Source organism: Salminus brasiliensis, chromosome 3 (genome assembly GCF_030463535.1).
Source record: "Salminus brasiliensis chromosome 3, fSalBra1.hap2, whole genome shotgun sequence".
Taxonomy (NCBI): Eukaryota; Metazoa; Chordata; class Actinopteri; order Characiformes; family Bryconidae; genus Salminus; species Salminus brasiliensis.
Window position 1 is genome coordinate 5,812,135 of NC_132880.1, and position 26,757 is coordinate 5,838,891.

The 26,757-nt window shown below is 44.6% G+C and overlaps 1 protein-coding gene across 2 annotated transcripts in view; it reads left to right on the plus strand.

Annotated features, from left to right (window-relative positions):
• olfm2a (olfactomedin 2a) overlaps nt 1–26,757 on the plus strand; it is a 144,207-nt gene that overhangs the window by 55,129 nt on the left and 62,321 nt on the right. The window contains exon 1 of one of the 2 annotated variants that reach the window (XM_072675291.1): nt 11,560–12,072. The exons of the other annotated variant lie outside the window; for it this stretch is intronic. Coding sequence (XP_072531392.1) covers nt 11,929–12,072 — 144 coding nt within the window. The 5' untranslated portion in view covers nt 11,560–11,928. Of the gene's footprint in view, nt 1–11,559; nt 12,073–26,757 lie in introns of those variants that run through there. 2 annotated transcript variants of the gene reach the window in all.

A 26,757-nucleotide genomic window follows, 5' to 3' on the forward strand; every position in this document is an offset into this window, starting at 1 on the left:
CGCAGTGTTATGCAGTTCTTGCGAGTGCTGTCCTGCATGCTAGCCAAAGTAACATAGTGCAGTACAGGTAGCAGCGTGCCTAGCCTAGCCTGTCAATGGTCGAGACGCTACTCTTCCTATTCCATGCCTTAACCAACCAGGGCCTCCATTATTTTACTGCCATGTTAAGCATTACAAGCTATCCCATCAATATTTCAACCTGTGGACTGGGGATAATGTCTCTAGTGGCATCTCTGCCTAAGCTATCCTGCTAAATGAACCTTTTTTCATCTTTGCCAGCAATGAACGAAAGCTGGCTGGGGCTGGGGTTAATATGTACTACAGATGAGGGCTGAATCCCAAATGGCTCCCTAGTTGACATGGCTCCCGTTATTTCATTGCCTATGCCGTGCACCATGGGAGTCCCGAGCCAGATGAGTTTCAGCCTAGGTCATAATAACTGGGAAGCCTGCTAGCTTTTGTTCACTGGGGGCCAGGCGGGATCTTGTAATGAGAATCCATGTCTGGAGACAACAGGCTTGTTCGACTTAACACAGCTCTGAGCAGATCGATCGTCATTCCACAGCGCGGTTAGACTTTTGCTGATGCCAAGCGTGCACCATAGGCCGTAGCACAGAGGCTAATCTCGCAGGAGCGTGCTGCTGAGAGCTGGAGGAACTGCTTTATGAGGAAACTGGACAGAACATGAGAGGGCGCTCGTGAGCGTGAGTTCAAAATGAATGGCTGGAACTAAAGAGATGAGCTTTCTCAGGGCAGGAACGAATCAAGTCTTTACCGTTTTAGGCAAGAGCTATCTTACCGAACCTATTTTTCAGGTCTTCAGTCGGGGGAACAGCCCAAGTTGTTTACCAATCCCTCTGGAACCAGTTCATCAATGTTGGTTACTTCACTCTGCAGTGGTTTTAATGTTATGGCTCATAGCTGTATTGATCAGTTGTGGCGGTGAGAAGGCAGGGTGTGTTTAAAGCTGTAAAGATCTCGTTCACACCTGGTCACTTTATGTGTCTTGACTATAGGATTGTATCTGGATAAGGCCAAACCTCATAAAAGTGCAAGTGTAAACTCACCCAAGACACATTTAAACAGATATACAAATCCGATCCCTCAGACCACTTATCTGAGCCATATTTCAGCCACATGTTATAGCAGTGTAAACACATCCGTCTCTCCAAACCCCCTCAGTGCAATCCGAACACCAGTAGTAATTAGTGTTGCACTTAAACACAGTATTGGCAAAAGAGAGCACCGATACCATAAAGCACACTGACGCCCTACTTTACGTTTAAGCAACCAGTAAACAGACTGAACAGTCCTGAATAGTTATTACCATTAAACAGACACTTAATGGTAATGGTAACGTAACTCGGACATGCAGATTTCTCCTGTACAACATCCAGAGAATTCGACCCTTCCTCTCTAGAAAGGCTGCCCAGGTGCTCGTTCAGTCTCTCGTCACTTCCAGACTTGACTACTGCAACTCTCTTCTGGCTGGTCTTCCTCTGCGCACCATCAGGCCCCTGCAGCTTATCCAGAATGCAGCGGCACGGGTCGTCTTCTAAGTTCCTAAATTCAGCCATGTCACTCCACTGCTGCGTTCTCTCTTCACTGGCTTCCTGTAGCTGCTGCCCGCATCAGATTCAAAACCCTGACGCTGGCCTACAAAGCCAAGAACGGACCAGCCCCTCCATACTTGATGGCAATGGTCAAAAGCCGATCTGCACCAAGAGCCCTTCCAGCTTCAAGTACGGCTTGGCTCGACCCGCCATCCCTCAAAATCCACGGAAGACAAGCGTCCAGGCTTTTTTCTGTCCTGCACCAAAGTGGTGGAACGAGCTTCCCCTGGGGGTCTGAACAGCAGAGTCCAACACTCGCTGTCTACAAACCCAGACTGAAGACCCTCCTCTTCAGAGAGTACTTGGACGAATAGCAGAGTACTATGGTCACTTTATTGTCTTGTGCTTAGTAATGTCTAAAGCTTAGTGGTATCTTTGAACTATTAGTCTATTCTAACTAGCTGAGGTTTTTCTTGGGTAAATAGCAAAGCACTTTTGTAAGTTGCTCTGGATAAGAGCATCTGCTAAATGCCGTAAATGTAAATGTAAATATAAATGGATCGTTTGGCACCAAAAACCAAAAGTTTTAAGAGTTTAAGCAGCTTGTTTTAAAGCCACACTGAAGTTTAGTATCTTTTTATAAAGAGGAGACGTGTACTTTTAATGAAACACCAAATAAAAAGCTGTTTGGTCGAGCTTAGCAAGATGATGCTTCCCTACTTGCTTACTGCATTATGATGAATTCCATAGCTCTTTTCAAATGTGCAGTTAGTCAACCAGTACAAGGCTGGTATCTATATCGGTACTCGGTATCAGCTGATACTTTAATAAATCTGGTATCGGTAATAATTGCTGCAAATCGAGCGAATCTGCATATCGGATTTCAGAGAGACGCATTTTCTTACCCAGTGTAAATGCATATGGCTAAACTCTCAGGACCCCAGTCCAGATACTGGTCACTTAAAGTGGTCGGGATTAAACGGGGTCAGGATGTGGAAGCAAATGCTGGGTGAAATCACTGTAAAATGCCAGACATTTAACACAGTTTAGAAATCCTGTCCGGACTCCCATTAGCGCCGCTGTCCAATGCGCTGCCACTATAGCTGTCACTACCGGGGGTTGTGAGTTCGAATCCTGAGACCACGCCGCTGCCGGAGTCCAAAAGAGAGCACAATACGCCGTGCTCTCTCCGGGTGGGTAGATGGCGCTTTCTCCCCACATCATCCTCATGGCGATGCTGGCAGACACAGGCGTCTGTTAGCTGGTGTGGCGCTTTCCTGCTTATTCGAGCGTGTCGGCTGCCTGCTGAGGCGACACATTGGCGTCAGGTGGTAAAAAAAAAAGGCGGTGGCTGTAAGTCCTTACCCTCCTAGTGACGGGAACGGGGGTGGGTTAATAGGCAGCACCAAATTGGGAGAAATCTGGACACTTTTTTTATTTTAAGGAGTGGTCACCCTCATCAAAACAACGGCCAGTGAGTGTGTTTACCCCTGATTCTCATCTGCAGAACTTAGAAAGCAATGCACACTAGTCCTAAGTGTGGGGGACATAGAAGAAGCCCTGCCTTTTTTCACGAAGAAGGTGTGCAGGTCTCAAATATGAGTGTCCTTGTAAACCTGTTTGCATTTGTTTTCCTTTTGAGATCTTTGCTGCCACCCGGAGGCCGTGTTGGGTATGGCGCTGTGGGCTGAAGTTCATCTGCGTGGTGGGAGCTGATTAAAAATGCCTTTTAAAGCTAAAGCCCTGCGGGCAGATAGCACAATAGAATTTTTATTAGATGTTTATGATGAAGTGGAGGAGCCCTCGGTACAACACAATGGCTTGCGCGTGCAAGTGTGTGTTTGCTCATGCATGCATATGTGCATATACGTGTGTGTACATGCACATGCTTTCGGCCCTATATATCAGAACGTGGTGGCGTGTAAATGCGTGTGTCAGTGTGTGTGAGTGTGTGTGTGTGCATGTGTTTGTGCGTTAGTGTCAGCATGTGTGAAGATGAGTAAGATCATTAATGAGGATGCAAAGTCTGTGGACAGAAATAGCAGAGTGAGGGACCTGCAGGGCATGTGGTACGTGTGTGTCTGTGTGTGTGTGTGTGTGTGTGTGTGTGTGTGTGTGTGTGTGAGCGTGTGTAAGAGACAAGCTGCCATTTTCCCATGGCTACAGCACACACAGCCGGGCCGAGAGCGGGAGAGCGCACAGTCGTGGAGCTGCATACAGATGTGACTACAATATTGCCACCCTCTGACACCAAACACACGCAGCCACCCCCACCTCCACACCCACCCCTTCATCCATTGTGCCTCCTAATGAAGTATAGAGGGCCATGATTGCATTGCATTCACTTAGAACTGAGGTAATTATATTCAAATGCATATTGGATCAGCGCTGAGTCCAACTGATTACCCATTGCTTGATGTTCCATAGGGGAGCGTTAGGGTTCGCTTGGTTTTGCTGTGTATATATATTTATATATATATATATAAATATATATATGTGTGTGTGTGTGTGTGTGTGTGTGTGTGGTTGTGGCGCCCTCTGCTGGTCAGTAAGAGAAGTGCAGATTGCAGCAGCACCTCATTACCACTAACAGCCTTGTAAAATAAATTCGATACCAAAAAAAAGGGGACAGTTCCGCTTTGGCTTTTAATGGTGAGGATAAAACAAAAGTTGTTTGTCCCCCAGAATAAAAAAAAAATCGATCCCTAATGTATTTAATGAGACGATCAGACATTAAAACGTGTGCCAGTGCGGTGTAATATAACACTGGGCGAACACAGGAAACACTAATTGCACTGGCAGGGGCTTACGGGCTCGTTTGGTGATAAAGAAGAGCCACAGAAACTCGGGGCGCAGACATCCAAACAAAGTTTTTACCTCCCAGGCTGGCTAGTGTCCTTTTTTTAAACTGCTGAAGCAAGGAAATAAGCCCATATATGGAAACGGCAAGGAAGTTTTTATGATGTCACAGAAACCAGCATGTTTACCAGTTCCTGTTCTGCCTACAGAGGGATTCAGCTCGGGCTGCTGTATCTGTATCAGCCATATTAGAGGGCAGCCAATCACAACAGGCGTCATTTATATGCGTTAGTCTTAAAGGCACAGTAAGAAAAACCAAAGGGGTTGCTATGGAATTGCTAGTAGGTTGCTATGGTATCTTAGGTGGTTGCTATTGTGTTGTAAGATTGGTCGCATGGGTGGTTGCTATGGTGTTGCTAAGTGGTTGCTGTAATGTAGCTGTAGTATCCCAGGTGGTTGTTATTGTGTTGCTGGGTGGCTGCTATGGTGTTGCTAGGTGGTTGCTATAGAATCCCACATTGAGATAGAGTGGCTTAGTGAATGCTAAGTGCTTGGCAGTTGCTGTGGTGTCACAGGTGGTAGCTAGGGTTAGTCCAAGTGCTTGCCATGGTATTGCAGGTAGTTGCTATGGTGTCTCAGGTGGTTGCTATTCTTTATTGCTGTGTAGAACAGAAGTTTGTTTCCTGATGAAAGTTAAAGATCAAAAGCCAGGTCAGAAACAGCAGAGTCTGGTTGAGCGACATGAAACGGTTAATGTTCAGGTGAAAACGTTGAGCAGCGCTTACTCCCTCTTTAAAGAACAGCGCCAGATGACATCAGCAAGTGGTTGCTAGGCGGTTGCTATCATGTTGCTAGGAGGTATTAGGAGGTGAATCATAGGTGGTACTATGATGTTGCTAAGGGGTTGCTATGGAATTGCTAGTAGGTTGCTATGGTATCTTAGGTGGTTGCTATTGTGTTGTAAGATTGGTCGCATGGGTGGTTGCTATGGTGTTGCTAAGTGGTTGCTGTAATGTAGCTGTAGTATCCCAGGTGGTTGTTATTGTGTTGCTGGGTGGCTGCTATGGTGTTGCTAGGTGGTTGCTATAGAATCCCACATTGAGATAGAGTGGCTTAGTGAATGCTAAGTGCTTGGCAGTTGCTGTGGTGTCACAGGTGGTAGCTAGGGTTAGTCCAAGTGCTTGCCATGGTATTGCAGGTAGTTGCTATGGTGTCTCAGGTGGTTGCTATTCTTTATTGCTGTGTAGAACAGAAGTTTGTTTCCTGATGAAAGTTAAAGATCAAAAGCCAGGTCAGAAACAGCAGAGTCTGGTTGAGCGACATGAAACGGTTAATGTTCAGGTGAAAACGTTGAGCAGCGTTTACTCCCTCTTTAAAGAACAGCGCCAGATGACATCAGCAGCTGCCTCTCGAAGGACTCCCTTCTCAGACTCAGATGAAGCAGATCAGCATTGCACTGATGTGGTTCACCAGAGAGCCGGTATCTAGAGACCCCCTGGTCTCTAGCTGTGGTAGTGAATGTGGGAGAATACGTCTTTCTCTTCACAGGCCTTTGTTTCATCACTCTGAGGTTGATCTGGGCTTTAACCGACCCCTCTGCTCCCAGAGCTTCACATGGAGCCTTTAAGGAGGGGATAACTACACAGTAGTCTGACGAGCTGGACCTCTGCCTAATGTCTAATGCTTCTCACTGTTTGACGTGGCCAAGAAGTGCCTGCCTGCTCAGGAAAAGGCTGTTTGACTGACATGAAAAATGTCCAATCACAGTCCACTGTGGGAGCCGGGGGAGGGGATTTTTGGTAAAAAGGTAAAGGTGCACATATTTGTCAGTGTACAGCGAAATGTGTCCTCTGCATTTAACCCATCTGGTAGTGAACACACACTCACCCACACACATGTTAGGGGCAGTGAGTACACACACACACCCAGAGCGGTGGGCAGCCAACTCCAGCGCCCGGGGAGCAGAGAGGGCCCAACAGTGGCAGCTTGCCGAGCCCAGGAATCGTTATCTAGGCACTCTAACCGCTGAGCCACCACTGCCCCTAGAAATAAAGCCACTCGGGACTCGAACCCAGGCCGTCGCGTCGCAAGACTGCCGCTCTGCCGCTTCACCAAAGTGGTGTGGCATGTAGGGGGACATCACAAAAAACGGCCACTGAAAACAAGCTGAGAGGTGAAGAGAAAAGTTCACTACCTGAAGGAAAGAGTAGTTGTGCAACTTAAGTGGTTATCACTTGCAAGCAGTTGCTAGGCTGTTGCTGTATGGTCACTAGGGTAAAAAAACTGCTAGGTGGTTGCTATGGTGGTTCCTACAGTATTTCAGATGGTTGCTTTAATGTTGCGGAGTGCTTGCTATTGTATCCTATGTGGTTGCTTTAATGTTACAAAGAGTGGTTGCTATGGTACTCTTGGCGGTTGCTTTAGTGTTGCTGAGTGGTTCCTATGGTGGTTCCTATGGTATTTCAGGTGGTTACAATGGTGTTGCCAAGTGGTTGCTATGGTATCCTAGGTGGTCGCTTTAATGTTGCGGAGTGCTTGCTATCGTATCCTAGGTGGTTGGTGGTGTTGCAAAGAGTGGTTGCTATGGTATCCTTGGTGGTTGCTTTAATTTTGCTGAGTGGTTCCTATGGTATTTCAGGTGGTTACAATGGTGTTGCCAAGTGGTTGCTATCGTATCTTAGGTGGTTGCTTTCATGTTGCAGAGTGGTTGCTATTGTGTCCTAGGTGGTTGCTTTAATGTTGCAGAGTGCTTGCTATGGTATCCTAGGTGGTTGCTGTGGTGTTGCAAAGAGTGGTTGCTATGGTATCCTTGGTGGTTGCTTTAGGATTGCTGAGTGGTTCCTGTGGTGGTTCCTATATTATTTTAGGTGGTTACAATGGTGTTACTAAGTGATTGCTATGGTATTCTAGATAGTTGCTGTGGTGCTGCAAATAGTGGTTGCTATGGGATCCTAGGTGGTTGCTTTAGTGTTGTAGAAGGCCCAGCAGAGATTTTGGATGAGAAGGGGGAGCTGGGGTGGTGCTAGGGTGTAAATTTTTCCTCACACAAAGAGATAAGGGGGGATAGAGGGGAAGTTTGGGTGGTCCTTACCATAAAATTCCACGGATGCACAGATCTTTAGTGCTGGTCCTGCACTCAAAGAGTTCTTTAAGTGATGCCATAGAAAAACGACTATAAGTTTAGTTCCATTAAGGATAATTGTTGTAAATGTAAATTTTAATATTTGGACAAAAGTATTTGGACACCACTCGTTCATTGTTTCTTCACAAATCAAGAGTATTAAAAAGAGGGTATCCTGCTTTTGTTGGAGTAACTGTCTCTGTTGTCCAGGGCAGAAGGCTTTCTACTAGAGTTTGGAGGATCATTGCTGTGAAGATTTGATTGCATTCTGAGACAAGAGCCTTAGTGAGGACAGGATGTTTGGTGAACATCATCCAACCTCATCCCCAACTCCTTAACTCATCCCAGAAGTATTGGATGGAGCACCATCCATCATTCCAGAGAACACAGTTCCTCCACTGCTCCACAGCTCAATGCTGGGGGGGCTTTATACCCCTCAAGCCCACACCTGGCATTAGGCGTGGTGCTAAATAGGTCCGTGTTTATCGCCTCCAGAGAATCCTATCTCTACAGGGACTTGACAAGCTGTGTGTTTGTGTGTGCATTTGCACATCTGTGTCAGCAATGGCTGCAACTTAAACTAGCTAAATGCATTCATTAGAAAGGGTGTCCAGAAACATTTGGACATATAGGCGTATTATAATGTGAACTGTCATCTTTACATTGCAGTGCTGCATTTTGGCCACCGGATGGCAGTGTTGCTTTACTCAAACAGAGGCGGGTGGTGTGAGAAATCAGGTGAGCCTCGGCTGTAATGGATGTCTGGCAGCTGTCACTTCTGATGGCATCTCACAACTGACAGGACACTGCAAATCACCGATCACTCTCCAGTCAAAACACGGCGAGCAGAAACATGCCGGCCGAGCGGAATACCAACTAGGGAACACCGAGCCCCTCTCTCCCCTTAATCCACAACACGGAGCCTCGCTGGAGCCTGAAACCGCTTCCAGGATCACATGAAGAAACGCTACATTTAAACTGTTGGAGTTTCTCTTCCTCAAAGCAGGATACCATAGTTACCGTCTGTGGGTTTATCTGATTTGTTGATCTGATCCGAGCGCCTCTGTTTATCCTGCCTAATCTCATTTCCTAGTCCTAATTCTCCTAATTCTCTTCTGCGTATCGGATTCCTGCTTGTCTAGCGCTGCTCTGAAGATGATTAGGCTCTCCATTTCATTCATGTGTGGATTCCTCTCAGTGGTTCTTCCTTATGCTCTTGGGGAGTTTCTCTGGTTGGGTCTTGGTTCTTCTTGGTGGTTCTACTTCTTGACTATTGGTTCTACTTAGGCGTTCTTCTTCATGCCATTGGAGAGGGTTTCCATTTGTGGCTTGGTTCTTCTGAGTGGTTCTGTCTTTTGCATCTAGGTTCCTCTCAGCATTTCTTCCTCATGCTCTGTGGGAGTTTTTTTTTTTCTCGTTGGGTGTTGGTTCTTCTATGTGGTTCTTCTCTTTGGGTCTTGGTTCTTCTCAGTCATTTTTTTGTATCTAGGTTCCTCTCAGTGGTTCTTCCTTATGCTCTTAGGGAGTTTCTCTGGTTGAGTCTTGGTTCTTCTTGGTGGTTCTTGACTATTGGTTCTACTTAGGGGTTCTTCCTCATGCTTTTGGAGAGTTTTTCTGTTTGTGGCTTGGTTCCACTCAGTGATTCTTCTTCATGCCCTTGAAGAGGGTTTCCTTTTTTCCCTTGAAGAGGGTGTCTTGGTTCTTCTCAGTGGTTCTTCCTTATACTCTTAGGGACTTTCTCTAGTTGGGTCTGGGTTCTTCTCAGTGATTCTTCTTCATGAGTCTTGGTTCTATTTAGGGGTTCTTCTTCATGCCCTTGGAGAGGGTTTCCTTTTGTGTCTTTTCTAGACACTAGACACTTTTCTTTTTTCTTAGTGGTTCTTTCCACACTCTATTAGAGGTTTTTCTTTTGATTATTGGTTCTACTTTGCCTTTGCAGAGGGTTTCCATTTGTAGTTTGGTTCTTCTGAGTGGTTCTGTCTTTTGCATCTAGGTTCCTCTCAGTATTTCTTTCTCATGCTCTTTGGGTTTTTTCTCGTTGGGTGTTGGTTCTTCTAAGTGGTTCTTCCCAAGGAAGTAGAAGTGGTTCTTCCTTAGGCTCCTGGAGAGGTTTTCCTTTTGCATCTTGGTTCCTCTCAGTGGTTTTTCCTTACGCTCTTAGGGACTTTCTCTGGTTGGGTCTTGGTTCTTCTCTGTGGATGTTCTTCTTGAGTATTGGTTCTATTTAGAGGTTCTTCTTCATGCTTTTGGAGAGTTTGTTTCGTTTGTGGCTTGGTTCCTTTCAGTGATTCTTCTTCCTGCAGTTGGAAAGGGTTTCCTTTTGATACTTGGTTCTTCTCAGTAGCTTCTTCTTTTGCATTCTGGTTCTCCCAGTGGTTCTTCCTCAGGCTCTTGGAGAGGTTTTTCTTTTGCATTCTGGTTCTCCCAGTGGTTCTTCCTCAGGCTCTTGGAGAGGTTTTTCTTTTGCATCTTGGTTCTTCTCAGTGGCTTTTCCTTGTGCTCTTAGAGACTTTCTCTGGTTGGGTCTTGGTTCTTCTGTGTGGCTATTCTTCTTGACTATTGGTTCTACTTAGAGGCTCTTCCTCATGCTTTTGGAGAAGTTTTTAGTAGTTCCACTAAGTGATTCTTCCTTTTGCCGTTGGAGAGGGCTTCCTTTTGATACTTGGTTCCTCTCAATGATTTTTGCTTATGCTCTTAGGGAGATTTTCTGATTGGGTCTTGTTTCCTCTCAGTGGTTCTTCTCCATGCTCTCAGGGTGTTTTTCTCTTTGGTTCCTGTCAGTGGTTCTCCCATTTAAGTCTTGGTTTCTTCTGAGATTCGTTGGACGTTTTAAATCTTGCTTCTTCTTCAGGTTTCTTCTGCATGCTCTTAGGGAGGCTTTCCCTTCAACTCTTTGTACCTCTCAGTGACTCCTCCCCACACTCTCAGGGAGTTCTCTAAGTGGTGCACCTGCTTTGGTTCCACTTGCTCTCCAGACCTGGCAGATCACTCTTGACTCACTCTTGCCGGCACCCTGCTCAGGATCTGGAGTCCGTTGGAGTCTCTCGATTAATCTCACTTACCCTCTTTCACACTTTGCGCTTGTACGTCCTGTCCTACCAACCCTACCGCATTCCCTTGGGTTGAGTTGGGAGAAGCTGGAAAGCGAGGGTTCCTCTGACAGGGTGCACTCGAGGGCGGAGCATGGACAGCACAGTTCAACTGAGTGGCGCTTTCTTTAAGAATTTCCCAGCTTCATCTGTCATGCTTGCCTCTGACAGGCCTGGGGTCACTCATCTGAGTGGAATTGTGTGACAGCCTGAACTCCTTTGGGTGTGACAGAGAGCGAGAGACAGGGAGCGCGAGAGAAACAGGAAGAGAGAAAGAAAAGTCCAACAGTCAGCTGAGTTTAGAGAGGGAGAAAGTGGGCCTCGCTTCTCCATATTACAGGCTGATTAAGGAGGTGTCAAACGGTGTGTGTGATTGATGAGCTGTCTGCAGAGAGGAACCACCAACTGGAACGCCTCATCCTTTTCCTCATTAATACTCAGGGAGCTCTCTGTCTTCTGTTCCCACAACCCCCCCCCCCCCCCCCCCCAAAACTCACCCATACCACACACACACACACACACACACACACACACATCTCTGAATGTCTATCCCCCTCTCTCTCTCTCTCTCTGTCTCTCTCTCTCTCTCTCCCTCCCAAACACACACATATCGTCATGGGCTAAGGGCGAGCCTGATATAGCAGGCAGCTTAAAGCCGTCTAAGGCGGATGCTAGCCTTGAAACATGGTGGCGGCGGCATCAAAAGCGCGATTGTTCCGCGAGACGTGCTTCCCTTCTGTTTGTTTCAGTGGAGAGAAAGAGACGGGTGGCATGAGGGAGCCGAATAAGACGGGGATGATGCTGTGACGGTGTGTGTGCCTATGTGTGTGTGTGTGCTGGAAGAAGAGCAAGCAGGGAAGGGAGGGAGGGAGGGAGGGGATGAGAGAGCGGGAGAGACAGCGAAGGAGAGGAAACCAGAGAGAGAGAGAGCAAGCGAGAGAGGTGGGGGGTAGAGAGAGAGAGAGAGAGAGAGATAGAGAGCGGGGAGAGAGAGGCAGCCAATGCGCAGCGCTGCATCTTGCGAGAGCGAGAAAGCATGAGAGGGAGTGAGAGAGCATGAGAGAGAGCAAGAGCGTGAGAGAAAGAGGGAGAGAGAGAGAGTGAGAGACACTCTGGCATTCGCGCTCAGGCAGCCGGACTGAAAGCTGTGCGGACTGGGAAGCGCTGTGATGCCGCTGGATCTTAGCAGCCTGCCCGCTCTCACTGCTGCAGCCAGCCGCGTGTGACCGCCCCCCGTGGTTGCTGCCTGCTGACCGTAGCTGGGCGCGAGCAAGTGTGTGAGGGGCTCCAGCTTTGGAGCGAGGACCCCCCTGGCGTGGGGCTGAGCGGGTCGGGGTGGGGGCCGTAGAGGGCCAGGCGGGCGGCCATGAGCGTGCCACTGCTGAAGATCGGAGCGGTGCTCAGCACCATGGCCATGGTCACCAACTGGATGTCCCAGACGCTGCCCTCGCTCGTGGGGCTCAACGGCACCACCGTTGCGCGCGGGGGCACCTCCGAGAGGATCGTCAGCGTGCGTAAACCCTTTACTAGTCTTCCTCCCTCTCCCTCTCTCTCTCTCTCTCTCGCTCGCTCTCTCTCTGTCCTTCTATCTCTCTCCATCGGTGTCTGCCTGTTCACTTTTGTGTATGTGTCAGCTGTGTGACTGCCAAGCAAGTTCTCTATTACCGACTGTGACAGTTAAGGGTTAAAGAGTGATTTACCCTGAACTGCTGCCTTATAATCCTGTTATTAACCCCTCAACTCTTGGCTTATTATCCCGTTATTAACCCCTTAATTATTGGCATATTAGATTTTTTTCAGTATACTCTTAACTGCTGGTCTATAATCCAGTTATGAACCCCATACCTGAATGCTTATAATCCTGTTATTAATCCCTGAACTGTTTAACTGTCTTTTTAATTCTGATATTAACCCCTCAGCTATTACAATACTGTCATTTCAATATCCCTTTTAACTGCTGGTTTGCAAACCAGTTATTACCCCTCAACTGTTGATTAGTTATCCTGTAATTAACCCCTCAATTCTTCGCTTATTATCCTGTTATTAACCCTTTAACTCTTGTCTTATAATCCCGTTGTTAAGCCCTTAATTATTGGCATATTCGATTTTTTTTCAGTATTATCTAAACTGCTGGTCTATATTCCAGTTATTAACCCCTTCACCTTTGATTTTATAATCCTTTTATTAACCCATTCATTGTCTTATTGTCCTTTAAGGATCCTACATAACTTCTGCTTTATAATCCAGTTATGAACCCCATACCTGAATGCTTATAATCCTGTTATTAACTGTTTAACTGGCTTTTTAATCCTGATATTAACTATTGGTAAACTGTCCTTTCAGTATCCCTCTTAACTGCTGGTTTACAATCCAGTTATTAACCCCTTAACTGTAAGCTTATAACCCTGTTATTAAAGTTGTTGGCTTTTTGTCCTGGTATTAACCTCTCAACTATTGGTATACTGTCCTCTCAGTATCCCTTCAACTGCTGGTTTACAATCCAGTTATTAATCCCTTAACTGTTGACTACTATTCCGTTATTAACCCTATAACCCATGTTGTCTTTTAATTATCCTCTCATTAAACTGCTGTCTTATAATCTTCTTAACTCCTTAGCTCTTAATATATTTTTATGTCATTAACCCCCTTTAATTACTGGCTTATAGCTATTACCTTAGTACTAGCTGGGTAGTATCCCTATTTTATAGTTATTAACCCCCTAAGTGTTGGCGTATGTTTTTATGATATTATACCTCTTACCTGCTGGATTATTATCCTACTCTTAACTATTTAAGTAGCTGGTCCTTATTAACCCTTTATGCTTTAGGTTTATTATCCTGTTAATAAGGTATTACGCTTAAAAGCTTATTATTCTGAAATTAACCCCTTAAACTGTAGATTTATTATTTAGTTGTCTTATCCATTTAATTCCTGGCTTGTTGTCCTCTTATTAACCGTTTAACTATAGACATATTGTTCTACCATTTACTTATTTATCTTTTTATTAACCCTTAAACCATGGTTATATTTTTCATTTATTAACTCCATAAACCCCAGGATTATTTAGTCGGTAATTAACCCTTAAATAATACACTTGCCTATAATTTGCCCATAATTGTTATTATTATTATTTCTGCAAGATTGAGCAAATGGAGTGGTTTCTCAGCTACCTTGGAGATTATGGCGTTAAATGAGCAGGATTAGTACGGATGCTCAGCTGTGTTCATGGTTCTTACCCAGCAGGGAGAGGCCAAGGCTGGGGGTGGTCTTCATGGGCTCTATTTGGCCTAGAGAAGCCTGAGTTGGGGGATTTGCGTGTGTGTGAATGATGCTCAGTGGGAGATGATGGAGGCCTGGCATGGCTTTGCCCGAACAGATGCCAGAGGCCTCCCAAGGCAACAAGAGGAGATCCCTGCCTCTGAGACGGTGGGTAAGACGTCATTGCAGCGCTTGGTCAGTAACGGTTAGAGCACGGAGAATGCTGTTTGGTAAGGTGTGAGGGATGGCGATGAGACGAGGCATTCCTGAAATGACTCTGGGTCTCAATGATGCTGGCAAGACGACAGGGCCAGTGTCAAGGCAAAGGTTTCAAATCAGCTTCGTATGAGCTTGCCTCTGCCTCCCTCGTTCTCCCCCTCGCTTTCTCTCACATGCAGGAACACATGCTGCTTTGTTGCACGTTGTTTTGTAGCACCGTGGGTTGGGAATCCACAAGAACACGAAAAAGAAAAAAACGAAGGTGTTTCTCAGGGTTAGTCATAATCACCTAATCCTGTTATCTGCACCCTGTGATTCCACCCACCATGGCTGCCCTGGGTTTCTATCACACATTCATCATCTTTGAGAAACAGCGGGCTGGAGATAGCTTACCTTTATTAAAATACGAAAGCCATTTCCAAGGGTTAGGCCTGGTGGCTTGCATTCTTTAATTAGCCGTATTCATATGAAATAAAAAGGCTGCAGTTATATCCTGAAAGCTTTTTGAGTGCTTATTGGCTGCAGTTGCACCAGTGCAAAGCCATTTGGGTGTGTGTGTGCATCAGGGCAGAATACATACTGGGATTATACTGCGAGTCTTCCTCTACCGGATTCACTAGATGTACTAGACGTCTTGCTGAGTGCTGTCAAACAGTTACAGAGCACTGTAGAGTTCATTGCCTTTTATTGTAGTTTTGTCATTTGCCTTATTTGTCCAAATTACACCCTTTAAAATGTCCTTTCCATTCTAACCCCTTTCTAAACTCCAACAAGTGGCTGTCATTACCGTACTCTACCCTCTTAGGGTGTGTTTATACTTGTCATCCAGTTTCTTTGGTCCGGACCAGGCAGGAATATGATCCCTTATTAGATTTTAGTCCTGGTTTGCTTTGTGTTCATACTGATAGATTTGCAATCTAACCCAAATTGGGGGGAAAAAAGGGCACGTCTGACTCACGTATGAAAGAAGGCTGCAAGTAGAGGTCTGCATAAAGTGGGTGTGTCCACGGCTAAAAATTCATGTTGTTAAATCCAACATTTCTGCGGCTGCATCCTGCATCCAACACCTTTACTTCACGGAGGAATGTACTGTGTAGTAGCGTGGTAGTGTGAGGTTTGGGACACTGCCCAGCTAAACTACAGCGTCAGACAGGCCGAGACACACCCATGATGAAGCGGGCAGGTCCGGACGGCATGACGTTGCTGGAGCGAGCGGGCAGGGCTGATACTGGACTTTGCGGGCAGGAATGACCCCGTGCTTGTGTTCTACTCTGAGCTTGGTTGGCTTAGATACCTTTGGATCGTATTGTGTTTAGGCTTAGAACCACCAGTGGTTCCTGGCTTTCCCCCTACTGTTAGAGCTTAAGAGCAACTCACTTTGCATTGCTTTGCATGTAGTTATTGATTCGGAATCCTTAGGGTGTAAGTCACCGAGCATAAAGGATTAATCTACATTTCTTCGACCAAAGGAGGATGGATTCCCCTTTTGAGTCTTGGTTCTTCTTAAGGCTTCTTCTTCTCGCTTCGAGGGAGTTTTTCCTTGGCATTGTTGCCACTAGCTTGCTCAGAAGGGGCGCGGACTCGGATCTCTGTAAAGCTGCTTTACAATAACACAACGTCTCCCTGATGTTGTTCTTGATTTGCTTGGTGTGTAAAGAATGTCATTTACAGATCTTGAAATAAGTCGATTTTCAATTTGTTCGTTTCAGAAACTTCACCGTTCTGAACAGGAAAACACATGAATATGGCTCTTCACATGTCAGTTGCGTTTCATCTTAATAGCTTAGCTTTCCAAAAAACAAAAACAATAAAATTCGCTCACCAGTCCGAACTGTGCTCCAATAAACTCATGCACTCAGTCTGGAAAAAACACAGCGCATCCAACTAGAACGAAAGCCTTGTGCATCTTTTATACAGGATTAATTCCACAGTGGCTCACAGAAAGCACCTCGTACACACTATTATGAACCAATATGCTGTGCGGTCTGAACAGGTTGGCAGATTGGCCACTAGGGGGCCTGTGGAAATAGGCTAAAAGCAGTGCATTTTGTTTGCTGCATAAAGAGACCAAATAAGCTTCATTAGAATGCATTTATTTCCCCCTCTGGCTAGGTCACCCCCATCACATACAGTGCTCCCAATCTGAGAGAACGAAGGCTAGCATACTTAGAGCTCCTCTTCTCGAACTGAGCTCAGTTTATTACCATTGACAATCCAGTAGCGTTTTGACATGATATGATCACATGATTTCCACAGCGTGAACTCAGATACTGTATCAGTCTTAAGATTAAAACCTTTGGCAGGTGATGTGAAGAACATGGATTGATTATCTGGTTCCACTTGTACACTTGTACCTGTCAGGGGGTGAGATCTACATGATAGGTTGGACTCAGGAAAAATGGGCAAGCATAAGAATCTGAGGTACCTTGACAAGGGCCAAATTGGGATGGGTGGATGATGACTGGGTCTCCAGAACATAAGGCAGGTCTTGGGGTGGGGTGTTCCTGGTATGCAGCAGTCAGCACTTACCAAAAGTGCTCCAAGGAAGGGCAACCAGTAAACTGGCGAACTGGCCGTCATGGGACATGGGAGCCCAAGGCTTATTGATGTGATGCATGGAAGGCCCACCTCCCAACTTGACTTCTGCTGTAATGTTTTGGTATTAGATCCAAGACCATGTCTTGATGGGTCAGAGCTGTTTTGGTCCCCAAAGGGGGGGGGCAGTTAATGGGTATGGGTGTTTGGTGTATGTTCTTTTGCAGCATAAAGAAAAGTGGCTCTGTTAGCTCAGAGCATGTTAGCTCTGACAGTTCTATTAGACTGTATTCAGGTACATTGGTGATCCTCTAACGTGACCCAGTTAAAGATGGACTCATCTGCAGTGTCAATGGCTGATGCTCACAGCCCTGTGATAGCAGTATTGCAAAGGCCAGCACAGCTATCACGACCAGCAAACTAGATATTGTGCAGCCCCAGTGTGTTTTCGTATGAGCGAGAGATGGAGAGAATGAAGCCAGTGTGAAAAATAGCGGGAGGTGGTGCTTGTGACATTTCCAGGATCATTAAAGGTGAGTGATAGCCTTTGGTGTCACGGGTGAAGTCTCCGAGCATCTGCCCCGCTCTAAATGCCCTGGCCTGTGTATAGCTGATGGCCGCAGCCCATGGACAGAGCTCCATCTGGATGAGAAAGCATTGGCTATAGGGCTTCATTCTGCCCAAGCCCATGTCCATCTGTCTGGGAAGAGTCTTAAGGGGGCCCGCTGGACCGAGTGGCTGTCACAGCTTCCTCTAGCGCTTTCACACCCTCCTCCGAAAGCTGCTACTACCGCTCACAGCTCTACTCTAGCGCTACACTATATGGAGGCTATATTTTCTTCATATTCTTCATCTCCAGCTTTTTCTCCAGTGTAGCTGTTGACCATCTTTATGTTGGCCAGTACACTGTCAACAGTCAACAGCCCCACACGCCCACGCACTCTGCGATTGCTCACCGAGTCACGTGACTAAGAGCACGTACGGGTCAAGCGTGGCTTCATTATGTATGGCTAGACACGTCTCTGTTAGGGAGTATTGCTCATCTGTTCAAGCACAACGTGCCAAGAGAAGATGAAGTTTAGGCCAGGATTGTGCCTGTGCAGATTCTGAAGTGCACTCTTTAAAAGAAGGCTTCTTTAAGGGGTCTTTAGTAAAGACAATGGATCAGTTTAATAAGTTCTTTGCCGGGTTCTTGATAGAAATGGTTCTATATAGCACTAATTTGGTGCTACGTCGAACCATTTTTGCTTAGGCAATATGTGAATGTGAAAACACAGAGGTCGAATTCCAAATTATACACTACTCCCTATATAGTGGACTATGCAAGTCATGAAGTCACGGATTGTAAATCTAAACAGAGTGTTTATATATCTGTAACAGACCATTATTTACATTTATTCATATCTCTAAATCTGAAATTTAGGGCTATATCTGCGGGTAGATGTTGTAGTTTTATGACTTATGTCGTTCACTATATAGGGAGTAAGGAGGTATTTGAGATTCAGCCAGAAACAAGCATGCATTGTGACGGCAATACTGAAAACGCACTGAGGTACTGCTACTATGACCCGCCGAAGGTTGCTGGTTCGATCCCAGGTCATCTCTCCGGGTAGGTTGTTGGCTCACTCTCTGTCTCCACACATCGCTTTAGTGTGATGCTGGCTGGCATGGGCATCTGCTAGCCGATGCATCAGAGCTGGGTACCCTTTACTTTCCCCTTGGTTGTTTGGTGGCATCAGTTCAGAAAGAGGTGGTGTTGGAGGAGGCATGTTTCAGTCCTCATGCTCCCAGTGTTGGGAGCAATACATGCGATAGGGGATAGTACTGACCACTGGGAAGGAAAATTGTTTAAAAAAACACACAGACAGCTACTTCCTTTTAAAAAATGTACAGATACGTGTGGACAGGGCCTTAGGAGAGATGTAGAGATGTTTAACCTGGTCCCTGGAGATCTGCTCTGAAAGAGCTAAAGGTCCTGTAGAGCAGAGATCATTGAATAGATTTGACCTTTGGCTAACCTCTCAGGTCTTTGGGTCTTGGATTAGTTTATGTGAGGGGTCATCTGTAATAAAATGTGTACACATCTTCTGGGTGATGAAGGAAGTCTGGGAATAAAGGTACAATTCAACCATCAAGAACAACTAGAGGAACGCTGGAGGAACTCAAGCATGCAGTACTTCGCGATTCGGGAAGTGTTCCCCGGGATGTATGCTATAGGGGACTAAATATAGCAGGTAGCAGCAGACAAAACATAAACATACTGAAGATAGGAGCTGTGTCCAAAACCCTACGTTATTTACTGTCTCCAACATGTGAAAATCCAGATTCCTCTATAGAGCACCATCTCTATCGGGAACAGAATTCCACAAGTTAGTGCCCTGGTTCGGACACATTGCCATGTGCGAGACGCAGCCGAGTGTGTTGCATAAACAACCCGATGGTTTATGGGTATTCAATGTTCGTTTAGTGACCCTATAGTGTTTCTATGCTACATATTACGGTGTATTGTGGGATGGTTACAGTGCACTGTAAAGCGAATAGCAGACACAGTTTCAGCTACTAAGTCCAAAATCTAGCTTCAGATGTGTTTAATAATGAGTGGGCGGAGCCAATGTGGAGCTGCAGTGGGAATGAGCCAATCTGGGGCTTTCCTTATTGCAAAGACTATGAAGTAGCACCTATAAAAGATGGTGCTGCCATAAGTGTTAGACCTGTAAGTTCACTGAAACGCTGCTATTCAGTCCAGACCTAAAAGTGTTGTGAAAACTCACAGCGGTTATGACTGCAGTGCCTAATCCTATAACTTTTACTTCCTAACCAGTGAGTAGCGCTCGAAATAGGTTTTTCAAGCCAGCTAGCAAAGCTGTTTCTGTCATTTGCTGAAAACAGCTGCTAAGATTCATCGTTTTAATAAAGAACAGACGGAAGAGTGAGCGTTAATAACGCCACTGTTCTGGAGTGCTTTCCTGAACTTTCTGATCTACACTGAAACTCTTGCTGTGAGAAAAGTAAACGGTCGCGATTGCTAACGCATCTCACGTAGCCTCTTTAATGCTCTCTGCACACTCTCATGTATAGTGCTGGAATTTTTCCTGTATCTGCTTTTACATTTTATTAAGTCTTGATGGAAGGACAGGGTTCACTGCATTATCCTCTTTTATAGATTCGCCTTAATTTTAACACGACTGGGAAAAAAAAAAGATGTTGGAAGAGGCTGAGGGTGAGATCTGGGTAATGATCTTCAGTGAACACTGTTAAAAGTGTACGTAAGTTCCTTGAGGAATTTTTGAGGGTTCTTCAATTTGAAGCTTTGGAGGAACCTTTTTCTTCTAAAGTTCCTTAAAGCATCTCAAGAGGTTCCTCCACAGTTTCAGACTGAAGAACGTCTAACGGTTCCTTAAGGATCTTATACTTTTAGCAGTGTAAGGTTTATTTAGCTCCAACACTAATCAAACAGATCTTCATCTGTCAAACTCAGCCGTCTTCTTGAGAAAATTCCAGATTGGACATACAACGCTAAAGAAGAAGGAATCCGATCTAATCTTGTAGCCTGAAACATTCACACAATGGGCTAGGACAGTGTTTGAGAGTTGAGATGCTCGTCTTAACTGAAGTGCTTACAGTTACAGAAAAGAAGTTTCAGGCCAGATACGCTATATGGACAAAAGTATTGGGACACCTGCTCATTCATTGTTTTTTCTGAAATCAAGGGTATTAAAGAAGAGTTTATCGTGCTTTTGTTGGGGAAAAGGCTTTCCACTAGATTTTGGGGGAGCTTTGCTGTGAGGATTTGATTACATTCAGGGACAACTGCAATAGTCAAATCAGGATATTGAATGATCTCCATACCTCATTCTAGACGTATTCCGTCAATTCCAGAGAACACAGTTCCACTGCCAGGGGGGCGTTATACACCTTTAGCCCACATTAGGTGGCATTAGGTTCATGTTCATCTGCCCTGGAGAGTTTTTACAGGGACTAGATAAACTGTGGGTGTCTGCGTTTCAATGTCAGCAACTTGAATTGAAATTGAAGCTGAAGTAGCAGGGTGTCCACAAACATTTGGGCATGCAGTGTAAATATTGTCTGGTAATCAATACGCCAGTTTTGGTAGTGAAACCGACAAAGTAGTATCACACCATCTCTACCAAGGATGCTAGGTCAGACTTGGAATCAGACCATACAGTTCTCTTCAGTTTCCCTAGAGCTTTCCTCCAGAGAGATGAGCTGCAAGCTCCACATCCTATCAGTTGTACTTTTTACCACCAGATAGAACATCGGCGTGTAAATTTAACGAAACAAATTGCATTAAGGGTTCGGTCACAACTGACAGGTCAGTGATTGAACTCAATCCATTTCGATTGGCTGCAATTTGCACCTTCAATCAAACTTTCAATCTGTGAAATGGCTAACTCTGAGAACTCTGAGACTCTCCATAACCTGCGGATGAGCAAAAAACGAAATTAAATAAACATGACTTTTTTTTTAACCAAGCATATCTTATGAACCAAGTTCTTGCGTTTTCAAATATTACAAAAATTGTCAGCCCAGCAACTGCAGAAAGTGCATGAGGGGATCTTCTGGAAGCTGAGAGCTCTACCAACAGAGCCTGTAGTAAATGCATATGTTGTACATTTTATAGGGTACAGTTTAAGTGTTATTTAAAGGCCTTTGGCATTGCACTTTACAGTGATTTGTGATTCAGGGTAGGTTTGGTAGGCAGATGCGAGTTTGTTTATATGAGGAAGTATAGGCTGCCAGTCTTACCTCATCTTAGCTGGTGTCTGCAAATAGTGCTGACGTTTTTTTTGGTGCTCAATTTGTAGCGTGGTTGCGGTGTTGTGACAAGTGCTATTCATTTGATGCATCTGATTTCAGCTGTGCAGTGCAATCGAATACACTGTTCATTTTAGGGACTACTTAACAGACCAGGGCTTTAAAGGGACATTCCACTACAAAACCATAAAAGACTGTCACTGTTGAGAGACCTTATCCCCAAAAATATGTAATTACCACATGATATGCAAATTTAACCAGACATCCCTCCTTTAAAGTGAGCCTATTCTGATGGAAAGCACTGCCAATTGAATGGGATGCTCTGGTGCAGTCCTAAGGTCACTATGGCCAATGCAAAGCACCAGCTAGAGTAGAGCAGCCAGAAATGAATTACTTTTTCATATTCATATAGTGGCCTTCTCTGCCCCCAATACACTTCACAATCAAGTGGATGTAGACAACCATATGGTTAATGTACACACATGGCCAAAATAAAACCTTGTAGATAAAGAATGAAGGATGAACCATTGGGTGCATTGGATAAAAAAGGAAGAGTGAAGGCAGTAGGGAAAGAGGAACATTTGAGCTGGGCTTTAAGTCAGAGAGCTAAAGGAAAGGTAACCCATAGCGTAGGGGGCTTTACACTGAAGGATATGCCCCCAGCAATAGCCAGTTTATACTGTGGAACCACTAAGAGACCAATATAATAAGACCTCAGCAAAAGGATGTCTGCCAGCAGAAGAATGGTGGAGAAGATCATGCTGCTTTGGCTGAGTACAATCAAATCCTCACAGCAATGCTCCAACTTATAGTTCAAAGACTATCCTGTAGAGTTGAGGCTGTTATTTCTACAAATAGGGAACAAACTTGCTTTTAATACTTTTGATTTCAGAAGAAACGTTGGTGGAGAAGGTGTCTACAAACCATTTTTGATGTATAGGCTCTGGTATATGGTTGAGTGCAATCAAATCCTCACAGCAATATTCCAACTTCTAGTGTAAATACTACTCTGAAGAGTCGAGGCTGTTACTTCTGGAAAAAGGGAACAGACTTGCTTTTAATTCTCTTGATTTCAGAGGACATGTTGCTGGAGAAGGTGTCTACAAACCTTTTGGACGTATAGGGTCTGGTATATAGATGAGTGCAACCAAATCCTCACAGCAATGCTCCAACTTATAGTTCAAAGACTATCCTGTAGAGTTGAGGCTGTTACTTCTGCAAATAGGGGACAAACCTGCTTTTAATACTTCAGATTTCAGAAGAAACGTTGGTGGAGAAGATGTCTACAAACCATTTTTGATGTATAGGCTCTGGTATATGGTTGAGTCCAAACAAATCCTCACAGCAATGTTCTAACATCCAGTGTAAAGACTATCCTGTAGAGTTGAGGCTGTTACTTCTGGAAATAGGGAACAGACTTGCTTTTAATTCTTTTGATTTCAGAAGAAATGTTGGTGGAGAGGGTGTCCACAAACTTTTTGGACGTATAGGCTCTGGTATATGGTTGTCTGTGGTTCATGGAACCACGTATTTGCTAATGTCTTGAGAGGCCAGAAATGTCTACACCCAGGCTTTCATGGGACTGTGATTCCACCTGTGCCATCCCCTTGGAATGGGACCTACTAGAACAACTGGATTAGCAAGCTAACACACAACCGCTGTGACCAAATAAACCGCCAGGTTTTACAGTTTAGCTGCTGTCGTTGTGTTTACATGGTGCTCATAGTTCTTCATAGCAGCAAGCCTCTGCAAATATCTCTCACGAGTAAATAGTTAATCCTCAGCTTTCTAATAATCCAAACATTCAGGCAACAAATGCTAAAATTCTGCACTTAAATTGGTCTTGGCTGAAGCTGATGCTTCTGCATGCCAAGTGAGCTACCTATCTATTTATCATACAGACAGTACAGTGATTAGACCAGTGTGTATTTTGATAGCAGGTCCTGAATGCCAACATGGACGGCCTGATGGTGTTCTGAGTTTGGCATGCATTGTTTTTTGTGGACTTGGAAACAGTTTATTTTAAGAAACACAAATTAGATGTTTTATTAAGGTCTTGTTCTTCATCCCATAAAGCCTGAGTTAGACAATATTCACTATACATTAAGCTTTATTCATATTACGACCTTTATTTGTACATAATTAATGTTCTATCATGTAAAAATCAAAAGAATGTGCGTTATTAGTCGTAGAAATTCACAATAAACACTTTGTTACCACCCTGTTATGCAACAATAACAATAACTGATCATAAATTATTACCTAAATGTTTATTACTCAATACTTGATCTAGATAGGGCCAGCTTTATTGCTTTATGTTGGTTAAAAGGGGTGTAATAAGTCTCATGAAGTATTGAAGGTCAGGTTCTACTCATCACCATTTATAGACTTAAAAGCACTAAATAAGGATTTAATGCAGTAGTTTGCATCACAAATTCAGCTCCTATTAAAGGTACTTTGATAGCAAAGGACAAAAATCTCTATCATGTCGGAGGGTTTTACATTTAAGAGCTTAATTTATCAGCGTTTAGTCCTTAAAATGGGTGGAAATTAACATCTGCCCAGCTTGTGTGGCGCATAATAGACATTCCAGGTCATATAGGTGATATTTATTGCTTATTAGAGACTGAATAGCACTAAGCAATATGCATAACAGGGTGGTAACCGTGTTTGATATGCATTATTATGACTAATTATTACAAATAATGCAGTGTATTAGTGATTTATTAGATTAGACCCTCAGGTATTTAGTAATAAAGGTCATAAAGACTAAAGCATAATGTACAGTGAGTAAATAAGCTAGAAATGTCTGATAATTTATGATACAAAAAAAACTGTATTTTATAGGAAGGCAGTGACGAGGTGGATTCAGCCAGAAAATGTTGCATAACTTGAGCAGCAAAGGACACATTTATTTGCATTATCATACTGATAAACATATAAAAGGACAGACATCTCGTGGAATTTCCCTTTAACAATTTATTAAGTGCCTCCTTGAGATGCAGGATAACAGCCGTAAAAGTCTCCGTTTGGAATGTGCTACTTAGATATGGGGCTTTTTTCGGAGAACATTCATTTTTGAACACATTTACCACACTGGGTATTACAATATTCCTTTTACATCAGAAATTCTCTCTTTTCATATTCATGCTCTGCTGGCTCTGCTGGCTCGGCTTGCTCCGAATCCTAGCCGAGGAGTGGCACTGGCAGCCTCAGCCATGCCACTGGAAATCCTCAAGTGCCCAGACAATATGTTAGCTGGGGTCCATGCGTGAGTCAAATCATCCTGGCTAGTGGAAGTGCAGTCAAGGGCAGAATGCGGCGAAAGGGGGGGGGGGGTGTTTGAGATGGGGTTGGGGGGGGCGGCTGCAATGTGGAATCAGAATTTGGAAGAGGAATATGGCCACGAGTCCAATCACCTCTTGATGAGCTTTCCTCAGCTTAGCTGGTTTACACCACAGCTCTCGTAGAGCATAGCATAATTTTGTTTTTAGCATTGTAACATATTATTATTGTTATTATTTTTACTGGATAGTGATGGTGTCCCCTTTGTGTCCTCTGGGGGTGGTGTGGAGTTAACAGGCTGAAGAGCTTACAGCTGGTCTAGCTTTTAGGCTAGCACAGAGGCCTGCAGAAGCCTTTTCCAAGTGGTGCTTCCGCTGGTCAGCTAAGGTTAGCTTTTAGTCTAGCCCAGAGACCCTCTAGGTGCTGCTATTTTCAGTCAGCTAGGGTTAGCTTCAAGCCTAGCACAGAGACCCGCAGCAGACGTTCTCTGGGTGGTTCCACTTTCAGTCAATAAGGGTCAGCTTCTAGCCAAATAGATCCTTCTCCAAGCAGTACCTCCCTCAGTTTGGTTAGCTTTAAGCCTACATTTTAAGCTAGAAGAGGCCTGGCCTAGCCTTTTCTGAGTGGTGCTGAATACATTTTGAAAAATGATATAATTCTGCTGATCAAATAGCAATTTTAAAATCAACATCTGTCTAATGCTAATAATTTTTGAAGCAGGTATCTGCCATAACTGCCATATCTGCCACTTATCAGTTATTGCTATGATTCTAATATCGTTGTGCATCCTCCAACACAACAGCAGCGCTGAGGAATCTTGTTGTCAAAGGAGAAAAGACTTAAATGTTTAATCTTGCCTAATTATCGTTGGTGATTCATTCAGAGACTTTGGCTTTGTGCCCTTTACCTCATTAAAATCTGCTGCTAGAATAGCCGGTCCATATTCATGTCCACGATTGGCCAAAGTAAAATAAATCAGCACATGGAGCTTTCAATGTGGCAAATAAATTCTACCACTATATAAACACTAGATTAGACTAGATTAGTCATGGCATATGGATGGTTTTGTGTTGATATGGGTTTGCCATGCGTAGACATTAGTTTTTTTATAGTTGGGCAGTGTCAAGGGTGGACTTTCATCCATCCATCGTCTTATCCACTTCTTTCTTGGTCTGGATCCACTGTCCAGAGCTTGTGGGTCCAGCGCCCACATGGTATTATTTGCCAGGATGAATACCCTAGATGATGGTAGACCAGGGATTTAACTAAATCTGTCCTCAGTTGGGGATCAGCATGAGCAGGGGAGCTTTCTATTCAATACTTTTTTATTTTCTGTTACTACATAAAATTAGCTCAGTGCTCAGGGTAGGTGAGATGATCCATTGCTTGCTCATTGCCACTCGGTGTGATTCTAGCCAGCACGGGCGTCCGTTAGCAACTATAACAGAACTGGTGGTTAGTGTTCTCCTCCAAGCGTGTTGAGATGCCTTATGACATTGTATTGTATAGCAAAAGTTTGAAAAGTAGGGTTGGCCGTCTTCATAAGACTAGTCGCCTTCATGTAACCTAGCATAGAGACCCACAGCAGCTCTTCTCCAAGTGGTTCTATGCCCAGTCAGCAAGGGTTAGCTTTTAGCCTAGCATGAAGAACTGCAGTGGTCCCTCTCCAAATGGTTCTTCCCTTGGTCAGCTAGGGTTAGCTTTTAGCCAAGCATGGAGAACTGCAGTGGTCCCTCTCCAAATGGTTCTTCCCTTGGTCAGCTAGGGTTAGCTTTTAGCCAAGCATGGAGAACTGCAGTGGTCCCTCTCCAAATGGTTCTTCCCTTGGTCAGCTAGAGTTAGCTTTTAATCTAGCATGGATAACTGCAGTGATCCTTTTCTAAGCGGCATTTCCCTTTGTCAGGAATGGTTAGCTTTTAGCATAGCATGGAGACCCACAGCAGTGGTGCTATGCCCAGTTACTAGGGTTAGCTTGTAGCCAAGCATGAAGAACTGCAGTTAACGTTTAGCGCATCGTGCAATGACTGATGCCATTGCGTTAGCAGCAGTTTAAAAATAAGCAGTTGTCGGGCATCATGAAAATCAGCAGGAGGGCTAGTTTTTAGCCTAGCACGGAGACCAT